The sequence below is a fragment of the Chlamydotis macqueenii genome, chromosome 16, assembly GCF_036417535.1.
Source record: "Chlamydotis macqueenii isolate bChlMac1 chromosome 16, bChlMac1.mat, whole genome shotgun sequence".
NCBI lineage: Eukaryota > Metazoa > Chordata > Aves > Otidiformes > Otididae > Chlamydotis > Chlamydotis macqueenii.
In genome coordinates, this window is record NC_141571.1 from 3799507 (window position 1) to 3821362 (window position 21856).

At 42.3% G+C, this 21856-nt stretch overlaps 1 protein-coding gene across 2 annotated transcripts in view; it reads left to right on the plus strand.

Moving 5' to 3' along the window:
• Positions 1–21460, plus strand: part of PTPRT (protein tyrosine phosphatase receptor type T) — a 444344-nt gene extending 422884 nt beyond the window's left edge. For both annotated transcript variants that reach the window (XM_086760452.1, XM_086760451.1), the window contains 11 exons: positions 45–142; positions 1915–2031; positions 3350–3504; positions 5953–6088; positions 7088–7237; positions 9004–9177; positions 12511–12642; positions 15796–15921; positions 17535–17698; positions 18241–18376; positions 19107–21460. In XM_086760452.1, the coding sequence (XP_086616578.1) occupies positions 45–142; positions 1915–2031; positions 3350–3504; positions 5953–6088; positions 7088–7237; positions 9004–9177; positions 12511–12642; positions 15796–15921; positions 17535–17698; positions 18241–18376; positions 19107–19160 (1442 nt within the window). In that variant the 3' untranslated portion in view covers positions 19161–21460. The remainder of the gene's footprint in view (positions 1–44; positions 143–1914; positions 2032–3349; positions 3505–5952; positions 6089–7087; positions 7238–9003; positions 9178–12510; positions 12643–15795; positions 15922–17534; positions 17699–18240; positions 18377–19106) is intronic.
• The last annotated feature ends 396 nt before the right edge of the window (positions 21461–21856 follow it).

The window sequence follows — 21856 nt, forward strand, 5'->3', positions numbered from 1 at the left end:
TGTTCGATACACTCTCTCTAAGATGTTCTTTTCTCCTGCCCCAGGGCCGATGCAAGAGACAGTGAAGGATTTCTGGAGAATGATTTGGCAAGAAAACTCTGCAAGTGTTGTCATGGTCACCAACTTGGTGGAAGTGGGCAGGGTAAGGGTAAAAACCACTTTCCCAACTTACAAAGCCAAACCAGTGCTGGATGTAACATGGTGCAGCTATTCAGGCAAGCTCAGCAAGTGAAATGCCTTTTGCTTAATGTAGGAAGGGAATGAATTAAGCCACTCCGGGCTTTTCACTAAAATGGTAGATTTCCTAATAATTAGTTGCTTCCCTTCTAGACTATTAAGGATCCTCTTCCTGGTGTAAGTCTCGACTTTAGCAGAGTTATACAAATTTATGCTAGCTGAGAAGCTGTCTCCTTTTTCAGTACAGAAGGAAAAATGTTCTTCTGTAATAGTTTTGAATTTGAATACCTCTCTACCCGCAAAAATCTGGAGGGGCAAGAACGTGCAACTGGTGTTCAAACTACTACAAGAGCTCTTTAAATGACAGTTCAAAGCCCAGAGTTTCCAATCCCTTTGGAAACTCACTCACTATTCCCTGGTGGTATGAGATTGTGCACAATTGGATCCTGGGGCCACCCAGCAGCATTGGCCACCTCAACACCCACCGCTTCACTCTCTTGGCCTCAGATGAACCAGAAGTCCCTGTGTCAGCACAAGGCAATTGCCAAAGCCAACAGTGGGAGCAAACATGAATAGCTCAAAAAGGCGTGTGCTAGATTTTAGGGAATAAGAACGCAGTGTGTCTGAGGTAGCTTTCCCCAGCATATTCTTCCCCCTCCTGGAGGTCTTTGGTTTAAAGACATTCTCAGCCAGAAACTGGAGCTCTTAAATACTTTGTCCTGATGTTTGTCACCTTCCATTCCTTTGGTACTAAGAAAAAATTAAATGATAGTTTACTGACAACCATTAGTAATTCAGCTGCTTGGTATTTTATTTCCTTTAGATCTTATGGCTGAATGTCAGCTGGTTCTGTTCATTTATTGTTATTTATTCTATTTTACCTTTTACTGACAGTTCAGTTTGAAATAAATGCCTCTGTGTAGGAAAAAAAGCCCAACAAACATACATTAATCATATTTAATATTTATAAAACCCCTTTCTGTTTATGGCTGGAACTGGAACATGAAACCTGCTTTGCAGTAGCTAATTGCTTCAGCTTTTAGGTGCTGTTCCACTCTTTCATACTGAAGCATTTAATGACTTGATAGTCTTTGTTAGCCTAAATATCCCTTCTAGAGCCTTGGTTTTAATTTCTACTCTTAGTTTTGCACGTGGCTTCTAGAAGTGGCTAAGCTTCAGATATGTTTACATGATCAGATTTCTTTCTTGAGCCTTAGCTGAGGCCTGTCACGGCTGGTAAAATGGTGAATTTGTGTACACATCTGATAAGGAAAGCTTAGAGTCAACCAAATTTAAAGTGTCCATCAGTATCTCACAATCCCTATGAACTGAAATTCTTTGGCTAAACAGGGAGAGTTCAGAATTACGGTAGCAATAGGAAGAATATAGATTTTTCTTAAAGGGGATGGTGGTAGTGACTACCAGGTATTCTGTAAACCTGGTACGTGGTCAGGGCATGTACGGAAATTTAAGGAACACTGTCTTAAACAAGAAGAGCTAAATGCATCCTTTTCATTTGTATTCACAACAGAAGAAACTGAAAAAAATCATCTCTGTCATTTCTATATATGGTAAAGGAATTTTGATTTAATTTCCACAGTCAATTTTAAGAAAGTCTGTACATCAGAAAAAAAAGTTCAATTTGCGTTGGCTTCAACTTGAAAGTGAAGTAAAATGTAGGCCAGCTCTGACTCAACTTGAGCTAGTTCCTCTCAACATTTTCTTTTCTTCCCTCAGGTAAAATGTGTTCGATACTGGCCAGATGACACAGAGGTCTATGGAGATATTAAAGTCACGTTAATTGAGACAGAACCATTGGCAGAGTATGTCATACGCACGTTTACTGTACAAAAGGTAAGGAAATCTTCACTCAGCTGAAATGTTGATGCAACACTTAATTTGTGTTCAGAAATTGAGCTTGGGGAAACATATCCAGAATGGTCTTGGAGATGGGAGCTCTTACTGTTTGGACAGGTTTCACTTCAGAAAGCTGAATTTTTGACAGACATTCCAATCTTGGACAAATAATTTTACAGGAACATTGTGATGTAGCCACAAAAGTAGAATCCACAGTGCGTGAAGTTTAAATGTATCCAAAAGCCGGCAGATAGTTGATGGTATGCCAGGAATAATAACTGTTGTGTTTCACAGTGGCAAATTACGGATGAAAAAAGGTATCAGTTAAACTGGATGCCAGGTTGGGTCCCCTTTCAACAGAAATAAAAATATAATAAAGGCAAGAGAATAAAAATTATCCCCAAATCATCAGGATTTGGAAGGTTTTTTTTAATGTGTAATTAGAAATTGGAAGTCTACATGTCAGCGTATTCCAGGTCTGTCCAAATTACTCTCCAAACAGTAAGTGGTTTTAAAGCTTTTCAAAAACTCCTGCTAAATGAACTTCAGCCAAACTGGGAATATTGTTCCAGTTTTCTAATACATCTGCTCTGTATTTTATTAAATCACTGAAAAACTTGGTAAGAAATGCTAATGCCAAAATCTGACAGGTTAGAGGATCTGCTGCAGGACTCCACGTAAATTTTCTGTGAGATAAAATGTCACAGCTAGCTGGCACTTCTGTGTTACCCTTTGCATATGCAAGTGGTGTCAGATTTTCATGTACCAATAACTTGATCTCACCAGAAAGGCTGAGTGATGGGTCAGGGTACCAGTTTCTGCCCTTTCCATCACCAGCTGTAAACTCAAACTGAGATTTTTTTTTTTTTTTGGCAGGAGGTGGCAGAAAATCTGCTGTTGCCTGGTGTGTGCCCATTCTGTAGGTGGTCATTCCCCAAAAGTTAAGGATTTAAGAGTGACTTCTTGCTGGTTTATGGCAATAACACCATGGCTTGGCACACCCAAGTGCAGCCATGGCACATTGGGGCTGAAGTCACCCTGCAGAGTTCCTAATCAGCTGTGTTTGAACTCTGAGACCACGTATTTGAATTGGGAGCTGACATTCATTGTCACAGTCCTCAGTTGTATGTTACCAACCTCATTTGTAATTGGAGTTCAGCTTGAAATGTCTCAAAGAGGAAAGCGGCATGAGACACGTTCCCACGTATAATGAGAGCTAAATGCTTATTCAGCCCTCTGCGTGAGGGAAAGGAGCAGTAATCAGAATATGCTTCAGTCTAATGGAAGAAAAATAGAGGCTGTGTTGTCTCCTCAGAAAGGCTACCATGAGATCAGAGAGATTCGGCAGTTCCACTTCACCAGCTGGCCGGACCACGGGGTTCCTTGCTATGCCACCGGCCTCCTGGGCTTTGTTCGTCAAGTGAAGTTTCTCAATCCCCCAGAAGCAGGACCCATCGTTGTGCACTGCAGGTATGCCAGCTCTTTGTCTGAACCTTTCCTCCATCAGCTTTTGCAGCTTTTTTTCCTTTTTTTTGTTCTCATCTGGCAATAATCAACTATGTTTTGTTTGTTTAAGAGTATAATCTGTGGGCCTCACCAGGAAACAAAGTGGAATTGGGTTTTCTTTTCTAAAGTGGCAGCTCTGGAGCTTAGCAAGCATCAATTGGAGATGATCTAAGTAGGTCAGAGAGGGCCATTTGTATGTACAAGACTCTCTGGTGGCCTATACTCTCTTAGATTCTCATAGCAGAGCTGGGAAAATGGTAAATATCTGGGACAGCCATTCTAGTCATTATCTGCAACAAACCTCACATGGCAGAAGGGACAATGCCTACAAAAAGACAAGGAATTTTAAAGCAGCTTTGATTTTCTGTGCCCACTGTGGTTCAGCTTTGTACCAGCATCAATATTCTTATCTGAAATGTTAGTCTGTCTTCTTGGTTCAGGATGCCAGTCGTTGTGCATCTTGGCCTCCTCAAAGCCCAGGAGCTGGAATGGGAATGTCAGACTTAAAACCTGCCCAGTGCCTTCCAGCTAGTAAGTAAAAGGGGAATGCCTGAGGAAACCTCACTGCTTGGTTTACAGCTGTGGAAATGCGGACTGTGGAATCACGCGCTTGCTAGCTCTCCAGTTCTGTCTGTAACTGGTGAGCTCTCTTGTGTGCTGTTTTCATCCAACTGAGCTTAAAGGCCTACTGTGCCTACATAGGAGAACGTTCCTGACATGAAGAACGTGAGGCGTGATCAGGCATGCTGTTGGTGGGGGGAGAGCAGGCACACATGCACAGACTGGCGTTGGAGTTAGATGACTTCAAATGCAATGAAAGACGTTGCTATAAAAACAAAGTTTGGGTTTGTAACAGCTACTTCTGCAATGCTCAGGCCACAGCTCAGGGCACATGTTCCATAAAGGAGCACAAGGCTAGAGAGCAGAGCTGGCTATCCCAAAATCTCACCCTTAATCAGTCCACAGGGAATTACCTCTAAGTGCCATGCTGTGTGATCAGGAAGAGAGAGAGAGTACATCCCACATCCACTTTAAAAAAAGAAAATCAAATAAATCCTACCTTTTTAAAACACTTTTGGATTGGGAGGTGTTTTGTTTTGTTTTTATCAAGCAATTGATCAGTTTTATAATAAAATACAGCTAAGCTGGCAGAAGGGAATTTCATTCAGAGCTCAGGGCCTGACTTGCTACCTCGGTGCCATGACATGGGTCTGGCCCTGGAAGGAGTCTGAACCTGATACATTGTCACCAAGAAAGCAAGGAGAAATTTTTCACCCTTCACATTTTAATGAATAAATGCCATTTCCCCTCTGTTATTTATCTGCTTTTGAATTTTAATGACTTGCTTTAAGTGGTAATTACCAAATTCTCCTTACCGATGCCTGGCTGGATAATATCACTGTTCGATATTTATGAAGTGCCAGGATCCTCTAAATATAGAAATGTTATAACTATTTGTTAAAATTCTGAAAAGCTGAGAGATAAAGGGAGAGGAAATGCCATTTATTCATTAAAATTCTGCAAATGAAAAATATCTTCTCTCTATTGAGCAGTTGATTAATCTGGTCCATTAATTTATGGTCATTCATATCTCCTTGCTTTCGGCTCTGCTGGAGTTTTCGTGCAACTGAAGTTTCCCTGATTTGAGCTGAGTTTTCCCTCTTCCTTTGGAGTAACGTGAAGAGACGTTCTCCTCTCTCTATCCTTCACACCTAAACAGCTTGGCTGATTTCCTGGGAGGAAAGGAGGACACCGTGACAACACAGTTCTGCAGGAGATGGTCCAGTTCTCACTAGCAGCAAGGGGCTCTAAACTGAAGCCTTTGAGTAGCCTCGAGCTCCTTTCTCTCTAATTTTATAATCCACAACTTGAAATCACCCTCCTCGGGACCCAATCTCCTTGAATTAAAAGGGGAAATGAAATGTCTGAGGTGGAGAACTCAGCCCTTTTCATCATACCCACTTGAGTAAACCTGTGCATGCTGTATAAAGAGTCCCATGGAAGAAAATTTCTGGAGTTGTGTCTGTTTGCAACCTTGAGGCTGCTCTCCCACATCCTGTGTGATAAGAGGTGTGCAGGTGAACCGACCTGTAAAATCATGATTATTTTCAGAGAGTGGTTTTTTTGTTGATGTTCAAGAAAACAAGTATTTTTTTTCCTGCTATCTGGGTCCATTTCCCTTTCAAGAAATATTATTTTGCCTCGTCCTCTTAAATCCTAAGCTATTTTAGCTACACACAAAAATCAACCCATTAGGGAGAAGGGAGCAGCTTCCAAGAGAAGACAGCTGTGTCTGCGATACAGTTATTTTCTCCTCTGTAAAGCCCTGCTCCTCCACGGTCCCTTGATCATGCAGACTCTCATTGCAATTTTTTTTTTTTTTTTTTTTTTTTTTTTTTTTTTTTTTTTTAGTGCTGGGGCCGGGAGAACAGGGTGCTTTATTGCCATCGACATTATGCTTGACATGGCGGAGAACGAAGGCGTGGTAGATATATTTAACTGTGTGCGAGAGCTGCGATCCCAAAGGGTCAATCTGGTGCAGACGGAGGTAGGTGTCAGCAGGTCTCCTCTTACGATGTACTGCTCTTCTGTCAGCTTCTCCGCTCAACAGGAGCCCAACAATTCATTAAGTCAACACTTGCTTCCTCTGTGATGTGATTATACAGAACTTTCGGTGGCTAAACATGACCACATGTGCACCAAATTGCATTCATTGGCAGCTACTCGAGACCTCCAAGACAGGAGGGCAAACCTTGAAGTTTAGGTCTTAGCATTGCTGATTAATTTTATTCTCACGGTAGGAAAAAGCTAGCTCCTGAATCCTCTCATGACTCATTCATAGATATACTGCAGCCTCGAATAGTACCTAGTATGTATCAATTGTGAGCTAAACAAATGACACATCCTTTGTTCAAGCTTTGGGTGCTGATTAAGCAAGCTGCTCCATCACGTGGCATCCAGCAGCTGCACAAACTTTGATGGCACCGTTATGCTACTACACAACTTTTTTCGGTGTGCTCCAATGCCTTCCCCTCCTGAGGGACAGGACAACACCCTGGAACAGAGAGAAGCTTTTAACTTTGTTGGACTTCTCATATTTAGTTCAGGGTAAGAACTTTACCCAGAATACCAGGAGTCCAGGAATTTTGAAGAGATGGATGGAGCAGACCTGTTAGCACAGTTGTTTCTGCTGGTGTTATTGTAGACCCAAAGCACAATCCAGTCCTGACCTTTGCCTTGTGATTGTGAACAGAAAAGCTTTACAGCCTGATTGCCTTCTCAGCCCACCCCCGTTTTGTCCTAGCATTCCTGAGAGTGGTGACTTCCCATTTTACTTGTAAATTTGAAATGAATACACGAGACTTCACATTCAATGATGGATGAAATATGCTCACAAAGCTGTTGTGTAACACACTGTAATTTGTCTCCACATGAAACGGAGCCAAATATGCATGTTGGGAATGATTTAAGAAAAAAAAAAAAACATGATATTTTGTGAACTGTGTTAAAAATACAATATTAATATCTTATCCCCTCCCCTGTGCAGGAGCAGTATGTATTTGTCCATGATGCCATTTTGGAGGCATGTCTCTGTGGCAACACGGCCATTCCAGTTTGTGAGTTCAGATCCATATATTACAACATCAGCAGACTAGATCCACAGACCAATTCCAGCCAGATAAAAGATGAGTTTCAGGTAATTTCATATGTCTCTGTCATTGCAGTTGGTGTACTGAAGGTGTTTAGTCAATTTCTGTGTGTTATTTTACAATTTCTAACAGAGCAGAGAAGAGGAACACTGAACCAAGGTCTAATTTCAGCTGATTTTTGTTGGTTTACTACTAGAGATTTGTTTTGAGCATGGACTTTTCAGCCTTTGGCAAGGAAAAATTTCCCATCACTTCAGTAGAGCAAGAGTACTAATTTTCACAGATAATGTTTTACTTCTCATTTCAACAAATATTCTGTTGTTCATTTTCTTCTATAATTTACGCAGAAATGTTTATCCCTCAAGGTCCCTCATTATCTGTTCTCGTGGCTCATATGCTGCTTCTGAGTCTTGATAATCAACTTGTTGACGTCCTTCCATACAATAGGAGAAAGTGAGCTCAGTGAGCATTATTTTCTCTATTACTAATTTTCAGTGAACTGAATCCCTCAGTTCAGTGTGTATGTCTTGCCAAGTACCTGATGGTGAGAACTGAAATGACTTACAGTAAAACTCACAAGTGCTAGTGTAGCGCCTTTTGCCTTGGCCAAGCAATGGAATGAGGATCACCATAATGTTGTGGCAAGTCTGGGGCAAGGTGAGTTCAATGGGAAAGAGAGAGAGAGACTTCTGCTATTTGTTAAGAGGCAATTATTCTTAGCAGTAAAAAGGTGGAGATTGCTTTAATTGTAGGAATGTGTTTTCATCCCCTTTCCCAGCAAAGTATCTTGCAGCAGGAGAACGTCTTCTGGGAGCCCCAGTCTGAGTCAGATGCCTCTTTTCCTCCTTCCCTATGCAAAGGGAGAATGTGTGGGTTTTTTTATCTGAAACCTCACAGGGAATCATCAGGGTTGGTATAGTGAGATATAGAATGTAGATCCCAACTGATGACAGTTCAATTAAAAAAAGATGTGGTTGTATCAAGTGATATCACATCTGTAAAAGTATTTCTAGTTTTGGACGCTTGGCATGAAGGAGCTAAAGCCTAACTTCACCAAATGCTTCATGCTATTAAAAAAAGTCACTGCTGGCTGGGCTTATTTTGTCATGATATGAGATGAGATTTGACGCCTGTGTGCTTGTTCTTTTGAGCTGCCGGGGGCTGGCAACTCCTCTGGGAAGGAAATGCTCCGCTGTGCTTTGCATAAGAGGTTTGTTGTCTGTCTAGTTGTAGAATCTATTTTTACAAGATTTTGGCTCAGAGCGTTCTTCAGCCCTATTTGTCTGGATTTAATGCAAACGATGGTCTCTTTTGCTGCTATCTTTATGAACCAGTTGATCTAACCATAGATCTGGTGGTGCAGTTTGTATTATTTGGGTCCTACTGGCCCTCAGGTAAGGCTGGGTGAATTTCACATGCACTACATGTTGTTTGAACACGCAAAAGCTCATTCTGGAGAGTTTTTGTAATCTAAATAAGTACAAAAACAAGGGCGACAGGGGAAGGGCATAAAATAGACAGGAGTAAATCACTAACAAGTCACCTGCCTAATTATCTGCACTGTCAGAGATCTGGGCTCTCCTTAGAAGCTCCTCAGCGCTCCTTCTTTTTCATTCTCTGGAATCCCAAAGATCTGATAGTCTAAGTGTCGCGTGCAGCCCCTCTTGTAGCCTTGTTGCTGCCTTGCAGGGACCCATATCTAAGTACCTTTGAAATAAATACATTGTGCGGATGGCATCCTTCTTGGAAGTAAATTCAAAGACACTCAGCCTACTTCTGTCTGTCTTTCCCTTCTTCTCACTCTCTTTTGCAGACTCTCAACATTGTTACACCACGTGTTCGGCCAGAAGATTGCAGCATCGGTCTTTTGCCAAGGAACCACGACAAGAACCGCTGCATGGATGTGTTGCCCTTGGACCGATGCCTGCCTTTCCTCATCTCCGTGGATGGTGAATCAAGTAACTACATCAATGCTGCACTCATGGATGTAAGCGGCACTGCAGTGTCACCACTGATCCTAGTCTGCATCAAGTTTATTTGTTGTCAGGATATTTTTCTGGGCGAAAGCGATCCAAAGCAGAAAACCATTTTTACCTGCAATTTTCGGGGCTGACATCTCCAAACAGGGCAAAAGCACACAAAAATGTGTCACCTAGACTGTGATTATCACGCTACTGTTGAAGTTCTGCCTCACATTGGTGGAAAATTGTTGATGAAGAAGTTCATGAGCATGCAGTCTGAGGTTGTATTGTAGAAAGGCAGATGGACAAAGAAGTGGTGGGACAACTCTTCCCATTTGTTGGTTGTTATATAAATTGGAATATAAATGTTTGCCAGGTCAGCTCTTTGAAAAGATTAGTTTGCAGTGTGGAGCGGCTGATTTATTTGAGCTTATGCAATTAAGAATATGGGAGTACAAGGATCAGATGTGCAAAATATTTTAAGGCTGAAGGACATGAGTTAAGCTCATGTGAATGTGTCTGAAAGGCATTTTGCCTTGTTTTGTTCATAGGCTAGAATCTCACAGCACGGGTCATTTGTACAGGGTGAATTATGTTGATGGTTTCTTTTTTGCTGTGGTGCCTAACTGCCTTTGGACACAGATGTCTTTAAAGCCACTAATTATTGCAGCTGGAGTATGTGTAAATATGATCCAGGGTGAAATCTCATCATTTTTTCCCCTAGCAGTGGTGGGGTCGATCTTTTTTAATTTTGTCTGGTTTTTTCAGTCTTTGGGAACCAGTGATAGTTTTGCATTTAAGAGGTTAAGTCAAATGGTCGTAGAATTAATTTTAGACTTTTTCAGAAAGATTGTGATGTTTTTCTTGCAAATATACCTAAGGAAGCTTTTTTTTTCCCCCTCTTTAAAGTGTGTTTTGTGCTTTGGCAAATCTGCAGAAGCATGATCTATTCTTCTTTGGTTTCTTAGGGACTGGGAATGTGTTTGCCCATTTCAGCCCTCATTACCTCAAATCACTTTTCTAATACTTGGATCCTTCCTCACAAAATTCCTGCAAATTAAATTTGTTTGTACAAAGGAATTTTTTACCCATTATTGAAATTCAGCAGCTATGATGTTCTCTCATTCTCCTTTATCCTTCCATAGAGGAATCAGCAGCTTTTGAAAAAAAAAAAAAAAAAAAAAAAACCAAAAAAAACAGAGGGAAACAGCCAAAATCCCACATTTTCATAGGCATTCCTGTGAACCGTGTCCTGTTGAGGAGACCTTGCAAATTCTTTGTCTTTTCCAGTAGCTTCCTGCCTGCAGTCTTGGACTGAGTACAGACTTTTACAAGAGATCATCCATCCAGTATTGCTTTGAAGCACCATTACTTCTTTCATTGTGTGAAGACAGGCACGTGCTGGGGAGCATTCGATCTGGGCTCCGAGCTAAAACTGTGCCGGGAAGAGTCTCAGTCTGTTGACTGCAGAGCGTTAAAAACCAACCTCTTCTGCCTTGAGTTAGGTTTTGGGAATACAGCCCAAGTTACTATTGCCCATAGAGGGGAGGAATTCTCCCTCAGCAGATTTTGAAACTCCAGACCTTTCCTCTTTATGTCCTCTGTCCCTTTCAAGGAAACAGACTTTAGGATCTTTCCTATGAGAATCGTTGGAAAGCCATGTTTGCATCTACAAAATGCTTTGTTAAGAAGAAGGAAGAAATACTGTGCCTCACCTTTCCCTAAAACAATTCAACTTAATCCTTAAGCAAAGAGACTTTAGCCACGGCTCTGAGTCAGCCCATACAGAAGTGGCAGTAGGTTTGTGTTTAACGTGTGGGGCTTGGAGAAAGACATGAGTCCATGCTGTGTCCCTGTCGTCATCTTTCTCCCAAGATCCTACATGTGTTCTCTTACATGAGTAATTAATATCTCTGTGTCACCTTCACTTTAAAATAGGACAATGAGCCTGGTTCCTCACCTGTAGCAAAGAAAACAGGTGGGGAATGTTTCTTTTTTCTCCTAATGGCAAAACCTGCAAACACCTCTTACCTACAGCCAACAGTTCAGCCGGTTATGCAATGTGCTGTATTGGTGCACAATTAAATGTACAACAGAAACATCATGATGTTCTTAACTGTAATTAAGAGATAAGATTTACTATTTTATTTACCACTCTGTTGCCACCGTTGGTCTGGTATGACAGCTTTTGACCCAGACTGGTGCTCCTAAGTTTGAAATACAGAAAGAGGAAAATCTATTCCAGAGTGGTCATTTCCCAAGAAATCATGTCCTTTTCCTTCTCTCTATTTCATGTCCCATCACACGTGCACACTCAGAAGCATGGTGCGGCCCCTCTGCAAGCTGTTGCAGAGCATGCACAGCACCTTCTCCCCCTCCCAGCATGGTCTGCTCAGCCCTTCCACCCGTGGCTGACTCATATGGAGGAGAAAAGACAAGCCCCCACAATGGCCATCTTAATACTTTGGGGTTTTATTTATTTCTTTACTTTAAATCCAAAAATGTTAATCTGTTGGTTTTTTGGTTGGTTTTTTTGTTGTTGTTTTTTTTTTTTTTTTTGTGGTGGTGGTGGTTTGGTTTGGTTTTTTATCCCCAAAATTTTGGGCCTTTTGATTCAAGTCTGCTTCACAGATGTACGGCACAAAGAATGGTGCAGTTTGTAGGCTCATCTAAGCACTGCCTGGCGTGGCTGGAAAGCAACAGTGTTTTAGACCCGTACCCTTTCGTCTCCAAGTGCCTCGCAAACATTCACTAATGCAGCCCCGCAGAGGTCAGGAACACAGTTCCTCCCCTTCGTGGTGGGGGAGATTGAGGTCAGAGAGCTTTTTTGAGGTGAAAGAATAGCATCAGAAATTAAATGTCAGTGTCGCAGGCTCTGAATATTGCCCCACAAGCTCTTCAAGGATGACCGGGGTCCAAACGTGCCACCTCTGTAGCACAGCATCACCAGGGAACAATAGCAGGCGGCGGGGCTAATCCCTTCTGTAGAGTCCATTACAGCAGAAAGGATAGCATTTGCCTCCAGCTGTTTTCTTTCCAATTATTAATATTACTGATAGTAGTAGTAACAGTAGAATTAGTATTATTTGCTGAGTCTCAAAATATAAATAATTGATTTGGGTAATCTCTGCTCTTGTGACATTTCTTTAATGAAATGTCTTCATTGGGAGGAAAAGAATCCCATTATGAGACATTCATTCATTGCGGAGCGATAACGAGGAGAAGGATATGTGATTTGTATAATCTGGTTAAATGGCTCAGATTGCCTAGCCATAGCCTCCCGGGTGTAATATTTGTTTGAATAAAAGTTGATTGAATTATTATTATTTTTTTTTTAACTAATCTTATTCTTTTCTTAGAGCCACAAGCAACCTGCTGCCTTTATTGTAACCCAACACCCTTTGCCTAACACCATAGCAGACTTCTGGAGGCTGGTGTTCGATTATAACTGCTCCTCTGTTGTGATGCTGAATGAGATGGATGCAGCACAGGTGAGTCATTTTTCATCATCTCTGTCATGTAACTTTCTTCTCAAATCCAGATGGTTTTAAGAGCATTTCTACTACCACTTTCTTGTGCCCCTCTGCCACTGCCCTAACTCCCCCCCACCCCCCGCCCCGCACAATAAATAAAGGGGAACTGGAAAGTAATAGGTAATACTTTGGGGTGTAATGAAGGAGAAATCCACATGCTTGGCTCCTTCTAAGGAGCTAAATCTTCCTGCAATTAACAAGGATCAGAATCATAGAATCATAGAACAGTTTGGGTGGGAAGGGACCTTCAAAGGTCATCTAGTCCAACACCCCTGCAAGAATCCCTGACTAGAACAGGTTGCTCAGACCCCCGTCCAACCTGGCCTGGAATGTTTCCAGGGATGGGGCATCCACCACCTCTCTGGGCAACCTGGGACAGTGCTCTACAACTCACATTGGATATTAGGAAAAAATTTTTTACAATCTAAATCTCCCTCCCTCTATTTTAAAACCATTACCCCTCATCCTGTCACAACAGACCCTACTGAACAGCCTCTCCCCATCTTTCCTATCAGCCCCCTTGAGGTACTGGAAGACCTCTACAAGGTCTCCCTGGAGCCTCCTCTTCTCCAGGCTTGAACAGCCCCCGCTCTCTCAGCCTGCCCTCATTAGATATCTAAATATGTTGTGTTTGTGGACCAAAATCTTCCTCCCACACCTGCTTTCTGCCCTTACTTATTTTTGTCTTTAGTTCATAAAAATGTTTCCTACCACGGCCCTATTGTGCTTCATGCTTGCCTGTCCACGTGGCATTTCCAGGAGAATACAACCAAAAGAGATGCTGAAGTCCTTTGAAGGATCTTTCCCCTGAGATTTCCCACACAATTCTGTAATACTGAGCAGTGCAGTTTGCAGAGTTTCTGGAGAAGCACATTGTGCTGTGTATTAATTTTTTTTTCTTTCTAGTATAATGTGCAAGTTGCTTTCTTGGCTACTAAACACACCGTTATTTTCAGGAGTTGAGCTTGCTGGGGGAAGGGTGCTGCAGTTCCTCCTGTACTAGCACTTCCAGCCACCTTGCTGATGAGTGGCAGAAGATAACGGCTTTCAAAAAGGCGTAATCATGCAATTTGTGTGAAGAGTACATTTGGCATGGCTAATTCACCCATTAAAGCACTTGTTAAACAAGAGAAGAACCCTCAAGTAGCTGGTACTTCATGGATTAATTTTTCATTGGTGTCTCTCTGTCTTCAAAATCTTACCGCACTTGAAGGCAGTGAGATTTTTTTTTTTTTTTTTTTTTTTATGGAAATGGAGAAGCCAATCACCCGGTTCATTGAGGGGATCTCCCTTCAGGATGAGCCCTATGGGATTTCATTTCCAGCTGCAGTAGGAGCTCCGTTCAGAAGTGGACTCTTGGTGACCCACAGCATCCCACCACTGTGAGAGGAACTGGAGATCCTGTACATTTGCTGCCTCCTGTGTGGTTCACCCTGCCTGATTCTGCATCTTGGCATGGAGTCCAGAGGCAAATGTCATCTTTCCCTTTTTTTTCTGTCACTTGAAAGAAAAACACAGCTTTTTCTGGAAATGACACACTTTCACACACTTCATTCTTGGAAAACACAAACCTATGAGCCTCAGCCAGTGTTATTCTTGTGTCTGTCTTTCTGCACAAGACTTTACCTGCTGTGTTTTTTTTTCCTAGCAAAGTTCTGTTCTTATGAGGTAATCTGTAGGCACAGAAAAGGAGATTTGGCAATGCATAAAGTCACTTTGTCAGTTATTCTAGCATGGTGTCACCTAGCTTGAGTCTGCAGCCAATGCCAGAAACACCCAGCTGGCACTGGGAGTTGAGGATGGTTTTAAAGTTTATCTTACGAACTTTGAAGGCAAAGTGTGACAGTTTGATATCAGTTGTGAAAGTGAGGTTTCTGAAAAGGAAACTTAACGATGTGCTTGCACCTACGATGTATGACAGTGCTGTAGTTATCTACCGTAGATGGCCATTCACAGACCTGCTTTATGAAAAGTGGATTTTTTTAATATTAAGGAAATTAATCTTTTTCATTCCAGTACACCTTGAGGTTGTTTCCTAAAGCACCTGCTCAGCTCAGATCTCCTTGCCTATTGGACAGATGCTTTGAGGGGACATCTGTAGGCTGCTTGAAAGTCTGAACGAAGAGTAAAGACAACCTTCAAAGGAGAACTTGCTTATGTGGTCTTGGCTGGCTTGCTTAATCTTGAAAAACTAACAAGGGCAAAGATGCATAAGACGGTGTGAATATCCCACCCAATTTCAGTCCCGTATGATCAAAGGGATAACAGGAATACAGAATTAATGCAGTAGCATGCACACACTTGACGTTATTACTGGCAGTGATTGAACTTGAAAAGCTTGAGATCAAGTTCAAATGAGCATCTGGGGGTTTCAAAACTTCTAAAAAATTACACTTGAAAATAGGAAGAAAAAAACTAGGAAGAAATACAATCTCAGCAGAAACTGCTAATGAGATCTCATGCAAAATATTTTCTCACCATCATCTATTTCCAGATGGATTTTAAATACTTAGGTTTTAATTTGTTTGGATAGGATTTTTTTTTTTAATACACTTTCAATTCAGTAATATCAGCATAAGAAAAAAGACTTCCAATCTGCTTCGCAAAATTCAGAGATTCAGTTGTGGTTCACCCTGAAGTTGGAGTTGCTCTTGCTGCTCTCAGAGCAAACTCATTCTCCCTTCCCTGCCTGCTGGTAGACTCAGAAAGCTAAAAAGCTCATCTTACAGAAAACAGAAGTTCCACTTTGCTTGAATTAAGATTAATTTTCTTGGTGTGTGTACTGTTCCCTCCTTAAACACCAGGCCTCTGTGGTTCCTATTAAATTTACCTACCGGCACTGATCTTCTAATGTTCATTTTAAATTTGTACCCCTACAGAAGCTTAATTTGTCAGCCACCTTTTCTGCCCCTGATACAAAAAAGTTTTCTGCATCATGATACAAAAAAACTTTTACTGAGATAGAAGGAGGTCTTCTCTGAGCAAAGATATGTAATACAAGATTGGTTATGGATTTTGAGCTGGTTATAAATTCGCAAGGGAAGAAGATCAAACATGCATTTCCATGTTAATAATTAAGGTGCGTTCTGTTTCTTTTGGTGTTTTCTCCAGCTCTGCATGCAGTACTGGCCAGAGAAGACGTCCTGTTGTTATGGGCCAATTCAAGTGGAGTTTGTTTCAGCAGACATTGATGAAGATATCATCAACCGGATATTCCGGATCTGCAACATGGCCAGGGTAAGATCAATGAAATACAAGATTCCCTGTTTATTCTCAAAAAGGTATTTTTGGCATGAGGAAGGGGCAGAATCAAGACTTGTGGTTTAGAGACAACGAATCTCACTTAGGAACAAAATTCCAGTGCAGAATTTAGTAGCTACTTCCTTTAGTTAATATTTAATTGCATCAGTCTGTATCAGTAAAATACTCTTGGCTGACAGTAGAAAGTGGATGATATGAGCTGAAAAATCTGTATTTAAATGGAAAGCATTTTTCTGTGTGTATTTGAGAACAATTAATCACTTAGTAGCCAATATAAAACCATCAATATAACAGGAAATAAACTGGGGTAGTGGCAGCAGCTCTCCATCTGTCAACTACTGTGCAGTGTCTCTGAAGGCAGATGCAATGTTTACTGACTTGACTGGGATTCTCAGTAGCCACAGTTTTTCCTATAAATAAGCAACTGCCATTTCTATAAGCAACTCAGCCCCAGGACAGCTGAAATGATAGAAACGTTTATCTGCACACTGGACCCTGGCAATGAAACTTCAGGGCTGAAGGAAAGGGTTTCAGCAGAGAATTTTTCTCTCGTTAGTTGTTTCCCAGGTGGATTATGTCTCCTTTTTTGTTCCTTTTAAATTTTTTTTCCTCATCAGAAATGAAAGCAGTTTCCACAAATTATGTTTCCATGCTGATAACATGTCCATCTCTGTGTGGTGAGAGCCTGTGCAGGAGTTCAGTTACGGCATTGCAGAGTGACCCTTGTGGTCCAGCGACACAAATCAGTTAGATATTCTCCTGCTGAACCAGAGACAGCCTTGAAGTCAACCAGCTAATATTCCTAAGGCTGATGTCAGGATGAAGCTGGCTCGTAAATGCTTGGCTGGCAGGGTGGATGCTGTGAGCTCACAGCTCTCTGCACCCATCTATGTTCAACACCAGTGGCTGCTACTAAAATCTTTATGAGGATTCCTTCCCGCTGTAGTCCCCAGAGATTTTTTTGAGGGCTTTTTTTTTGCCTTTAGTTCTTATGGCACAACTAACCTCCAGCACAGGCTACCAGGAAAAACATATTTGATCTATGCGATTTATTCATACAGTTTGACGAGACTTTATTCTCTACTGGAAACAAAACGGGATTTTGTGCAAATAGTTTCTGCCTGGTTCTGTGATCTCTGAGGTCATCATCCAGATTAGCAAAAATTCCTTGTTTCTCCACTGTATCAGGTATCCAAAGTGGAAGATGTTAATGTCAATGATACCAGATTCAGAGGGGAAGATGTCATGTAGATATTATTAGCTTATATTGGATTTATATTATACTATATTAGATTTAGATATTAGGAAAAAGTATTTTACAATGAGGGTGAGAGAACGCTGAAACAGATTGCCCAGAGAGGTGGTGGATGCCCCATCTCTGGAAACATTCCAGGCCAGGTTGGAGGGGGCTCTGAGCAACCTGATCTGGTTGGAGATGTCCCTGCTCCTTGCAGGGGGGTTGGAAGGTCCCTTCCAACCCTAACCCTTCTATGATTCTATGTAACCAGTGCCCCCTGCTTTACTCTCTCTCTCTCTCTCTGCTTCCTGTCCTGTTCCATTTAGCATCTTGAAAATGCTCTTTGTTTTAGCCTCAGGATGGATATCGCATAGTTCAGCACCTGCAGTACATCGGCTGGCCAGCTTACAGGGACACCCCTCCTTCCAAACGCTCCCTCCTAAAGGTGGTCAGAAGGTTGGAGAAGTGGCAGGAACAGTACGATGGGAGAGATGGACGCACTGTTGTCCACTGCCTGTAAGTGGGACTGGAAAATGTCTGTAACCTCACGAACTGCTGTCTAAAGAGCACTGATTATGGATCTGGAAATTTGATGGTTTGCCAGGCTTCAGTTGGAGAAAATGGAGTTAAATTTCATTCGTAATACACTTCAAGTTGAATATTGTATTAAATTCTAGCATCCTGGCCCAGAGATGTTACTGATTGTGGTGAGGAGTACCTGAAAAAGCTCTGCTGCTTTCTGTTGTGTAGGGAGGTCTCACGATTGGAGCCCAGACACAACCGAAGCAGCACTGCCACTGCTTCTCCGTCTCTGACCCCAGAGCAGCAAGGAGCTGCCCTGCAGTCCCTGGGGCGTCCCTGCCCACCACTGCCGGTGATCGGCTTAGCCCTTCCATCGCTGTCTCTCCTGCCCTGCTTTCACAAACCATTGAACGTCCTTAACCAGTCCCCACGTTACGGACCTTTCTTAGAAGATGCGGTGTGTGAGCTGCTGCGTAAGCAGCGCGCTCCTCCCTTCTCTCAGCCTTCACCCGCTGCCTCTTTTCTTGTGCACCCAGGAACGGTGGGGGACGCAGCGGTACCTTCTGTGCCATCTGCAGTGTGTGTGAAATGATTCAGCAGCAAAATATCATCGATGTGTTCCACATAGTGAAAACATTACGGAATAACAAATCCAACATGGTGGAGTCACTGGTAAGCTTGTTTTCCTGCTCCTTTCCCTACCCAGCGCATGCAGGGGGTGTTTTAGGATGGGTAGAAAAGTTCCATGTCTTAGCTCAGTATGAATAAAACAAATGATAATATAAAGCCATCAGAATGAAAACCAATCCCATTTTAGCACAAGCAATGAATCCTCTGATCCCACTGCTGCTCTCCTTGAGCAGACAGGGAGCAGTTGCCCTGGCAGGGTGATGAACACCGTCTCCCTGGCCCAGCTGCCTCCAGGAGGTCAAACCCCAAGCAGTTGTCACCATGGCCATGGGGAGGGGGTGGGATTTGTCCTCCTGTGCACACGTACAGCCCAGTGTTTAATGCTGTGGCATGCCTTGAAACCAGGAAGGGAGAACAGTGCAAACCAGACCTTGCTCCCTGCAGCCAAGTTGATTAAACTGTCCTGAATTCAATCATCTCAGTCGATGACGGTGGATTCTTTCCTCAGAAGCAGTGTGTGTGATAAGGGACTGAGGCAAATAATGAATAATCCACACTGTGACTGTCTCTTCGGGTGTTTTTCTCTTCCATTGACTATACCATCTCTTAGTAATGCTTCTTCAGGATCACATAGAAATGCAATTAATATCTACCTGGTCCTGCCAAGTTGTGTAAGAAAGAAGGAGGAGGCATTTTTGGCAGCTTTTGTGGTATGAGGCTCTGAAGAATTTACCTGTATCTTAATGTCAGTGATTTCTGTTCTGTCTTTCAGGAACAGTATAAATTTGTATACGAGGTTGCACTGGAATACCTGAGTTCCTTTTAGGCCAGCGGAGGGAGAGGAGCCTCTGAAATGCCAGACCCCGGTCTATGGCCGACGCTTCTCCCCTCTCCCACACTGGAAGGCAGTAACAGGTGTGGGAAGGAAAGCCTCTCCTTCCCAGAGCAAGAGACTGAGATTGCACAGACCTCTCTGGAAGGAGGAGATGATGCCTGTGTTTGCTGCTGCCTGCTTTCTATTGGAACATCTACTGCTTCTTTAAATAACCTACTGTAAAAATTCACAAAATGGGAGACAGACGGAAAGACTGGACTTTCTAATCCCCTCTGACTTCTTCTCTCCTCTTTTGGATTGTATTTTTTCTCTCCTTGCTGCAGAGTGGGGAAGGAATGAAACCCTTAGGAAATTCTCTTTTAAATGTCTACTTTTTAATTTATAATTTTATTCTCAAATGCCAGTCTTTGAATTTTTTTTTTTTTAATTTCATTCAGCAGTCATTTGGGAAAAATGAGATAGCCATAGGGGATATAGGAAATGCTTCATTACAATTTGTCTACCTTTTATTTGTTTTTTCAAATGAAAAGGCCAACACACAAAAAAAAAACCCCACTGGAATTCTCTTCCCATCCGTAGTCCCTTTTAGCATGGAAGTAGATGGTGGAAATGAGAAGTTGCTCATGGATTCACTGCCTCGGCTTCTACGCAAACGTTTCCTCCCAGTTTCTGCCAGACTCCCAAGGCTGTGCATGAACCAGTGACATCTCCCTGGTCTGTGTTTATTTTGGTGCTGGTGAAGCAATACCATTAATGAGTTTCCCAGCCACTTGAACCTTAAGGTTAGCTATTTGCATCAAACAAATTGCATTTGTCTTGCAACTTTTGGTAACTTTGTTACCCTATTTTCCAAGTATTTGCTGGGGTGCAGTGTGTCTTTGAAAAACAGGGTATAAAGTAGGTATTATTGATCATATACTATGTATTATTATTTTTTATTTATTATTTGTATTGCTGTAGAGCTTAGGACCCCTAGTCATGACAGGACCCTGCTGAACTAGGCACTGTGCAAAGAGCAAAGAAGGTTCCTGCTCAAGAGCTTAAAATCTGACAGTAATCTTAAAACCGAGTTTCATCAAGATTTCCTCCCTATTTCCAAGCTGTTGTACGGTCAGGTGTAGTTGAGTGACATATTCAGTTTTCCAGGCCCTACAAACTTCAAAATGGTAACCTATCCAAGCTGTAGGAAAGGTGATGTATGTACATGGAAACCTATTCTGACATGTGTTAAGAGAAGTGTTAGACCAGCACAGCAACTTCCCTTCTTAAGCAAAACAGCTTTTTTTGTTGCTTTGCAAAAATGCTGTGTAGCTCTCCTTCTTTGGAACAAACACCAGATGTGTTTTGTCCTGGTTCTGGATCTCCCTCTGACTTCCTAGCAGCTAAGAAATGGCTTTTCTGAAAGAGTATGCTTAAGTAGTTAATCATTAAGGTCTGGAGGGTAATCCTGTAGGAAAAAAAAATAATTTAGTCAAGACAACCTTACAGTATTCAGTATTTCAATTTAGCCATTTATTTATCTTGAGAGTGTGGGGATACGAGGATGCTCTGTGTGTAAATGAGATTCTGGGAGATGTAGGTTTCTTCAAATACAGACTTGCTAAAAGGTAGACTGAAGGTAAACAGTTTAAGGAAACTCCACTTTCTTACCACCCTGTAGTTTTCCACCCTCAGGTAAATACTCAGACTGTGCTGGGAGCTCTGTCATGTCAATGCCTGACGTACAGCGTGCCAGAAATTCAAAACATTTTGCTGTTTCTGTATGTAAATTCAAAAGGCACCTCTGCTTTCATGGTCATTCTTTTTTTCGATAGTTATACCTTTGCCTTGACAATGAAGGATGAAAATGAAATCTGATTAAAGCAGCTCTTGACTCAAACATACCCAATAGTTATCATCTCTACCAAGACCTGCAGCAGTCTAAGGAAGGATGCTTGGAACAGTAATGATCCTGCTAAGCAGAGGAGAGGGGCTTGCATAGGATGCTGAACTGCCTAGCTCTTGTTCTTTCCAAGGAGTTTTGGATTCGTGGCTTCAGTATCATGAAGGTCTTAAATGAGCTCGAACCACGCTGTCTCTGATGTTGTCAGTGGTGCTGTAAAGAACTGGTGAGAACCCCCTCACAGGTGCATCTGCTTGGTTTCTAGTTAGAATCATAGAATGGTTTGGCTGGGAAGGGACCTTTAAAGCCCATCCAGTCCAACCCCCCTGCAAGAAGCAGGGACATCTCCAACCAGATCAGGTTGCTCAGAGCCCCGGCCAACCTGGCCTGGAATGTGTCCAGGGATGGGACATCCACCACCTCTCTGGGAAACCTGGGCCAGTGTTCCACCCCCCTCAGCGTTAAAAAATTTCTTCCGTTTGTCTAATCTAAACCTACCCTCTTCTAGATAAGGCCAATACTCCTCATCCTATCACAACAGGCCCTGTTGAAGAGTCTCTCCCCACCTTTCCTGCAGCCCCCTTTAGGCACTGGAAGGCCGCTCTCAGGTCTCCCCGGAGCCTCCTCTTCTGCAGGGCTGAACAGCCCCAGCTCTCTCAGCCTGGCCTCACAGGAGAGGTCCTCCTTTGAAAGGACCTAGTTGGTCCTTTCTGTTGTCTGCAAGAAATCACCTTTAGTTCCTGTTGGGGCTGTAGGTGGATGTCTGGGGTCTCATGAAGCAAACTGCTGGTTTTAATGTTATTTT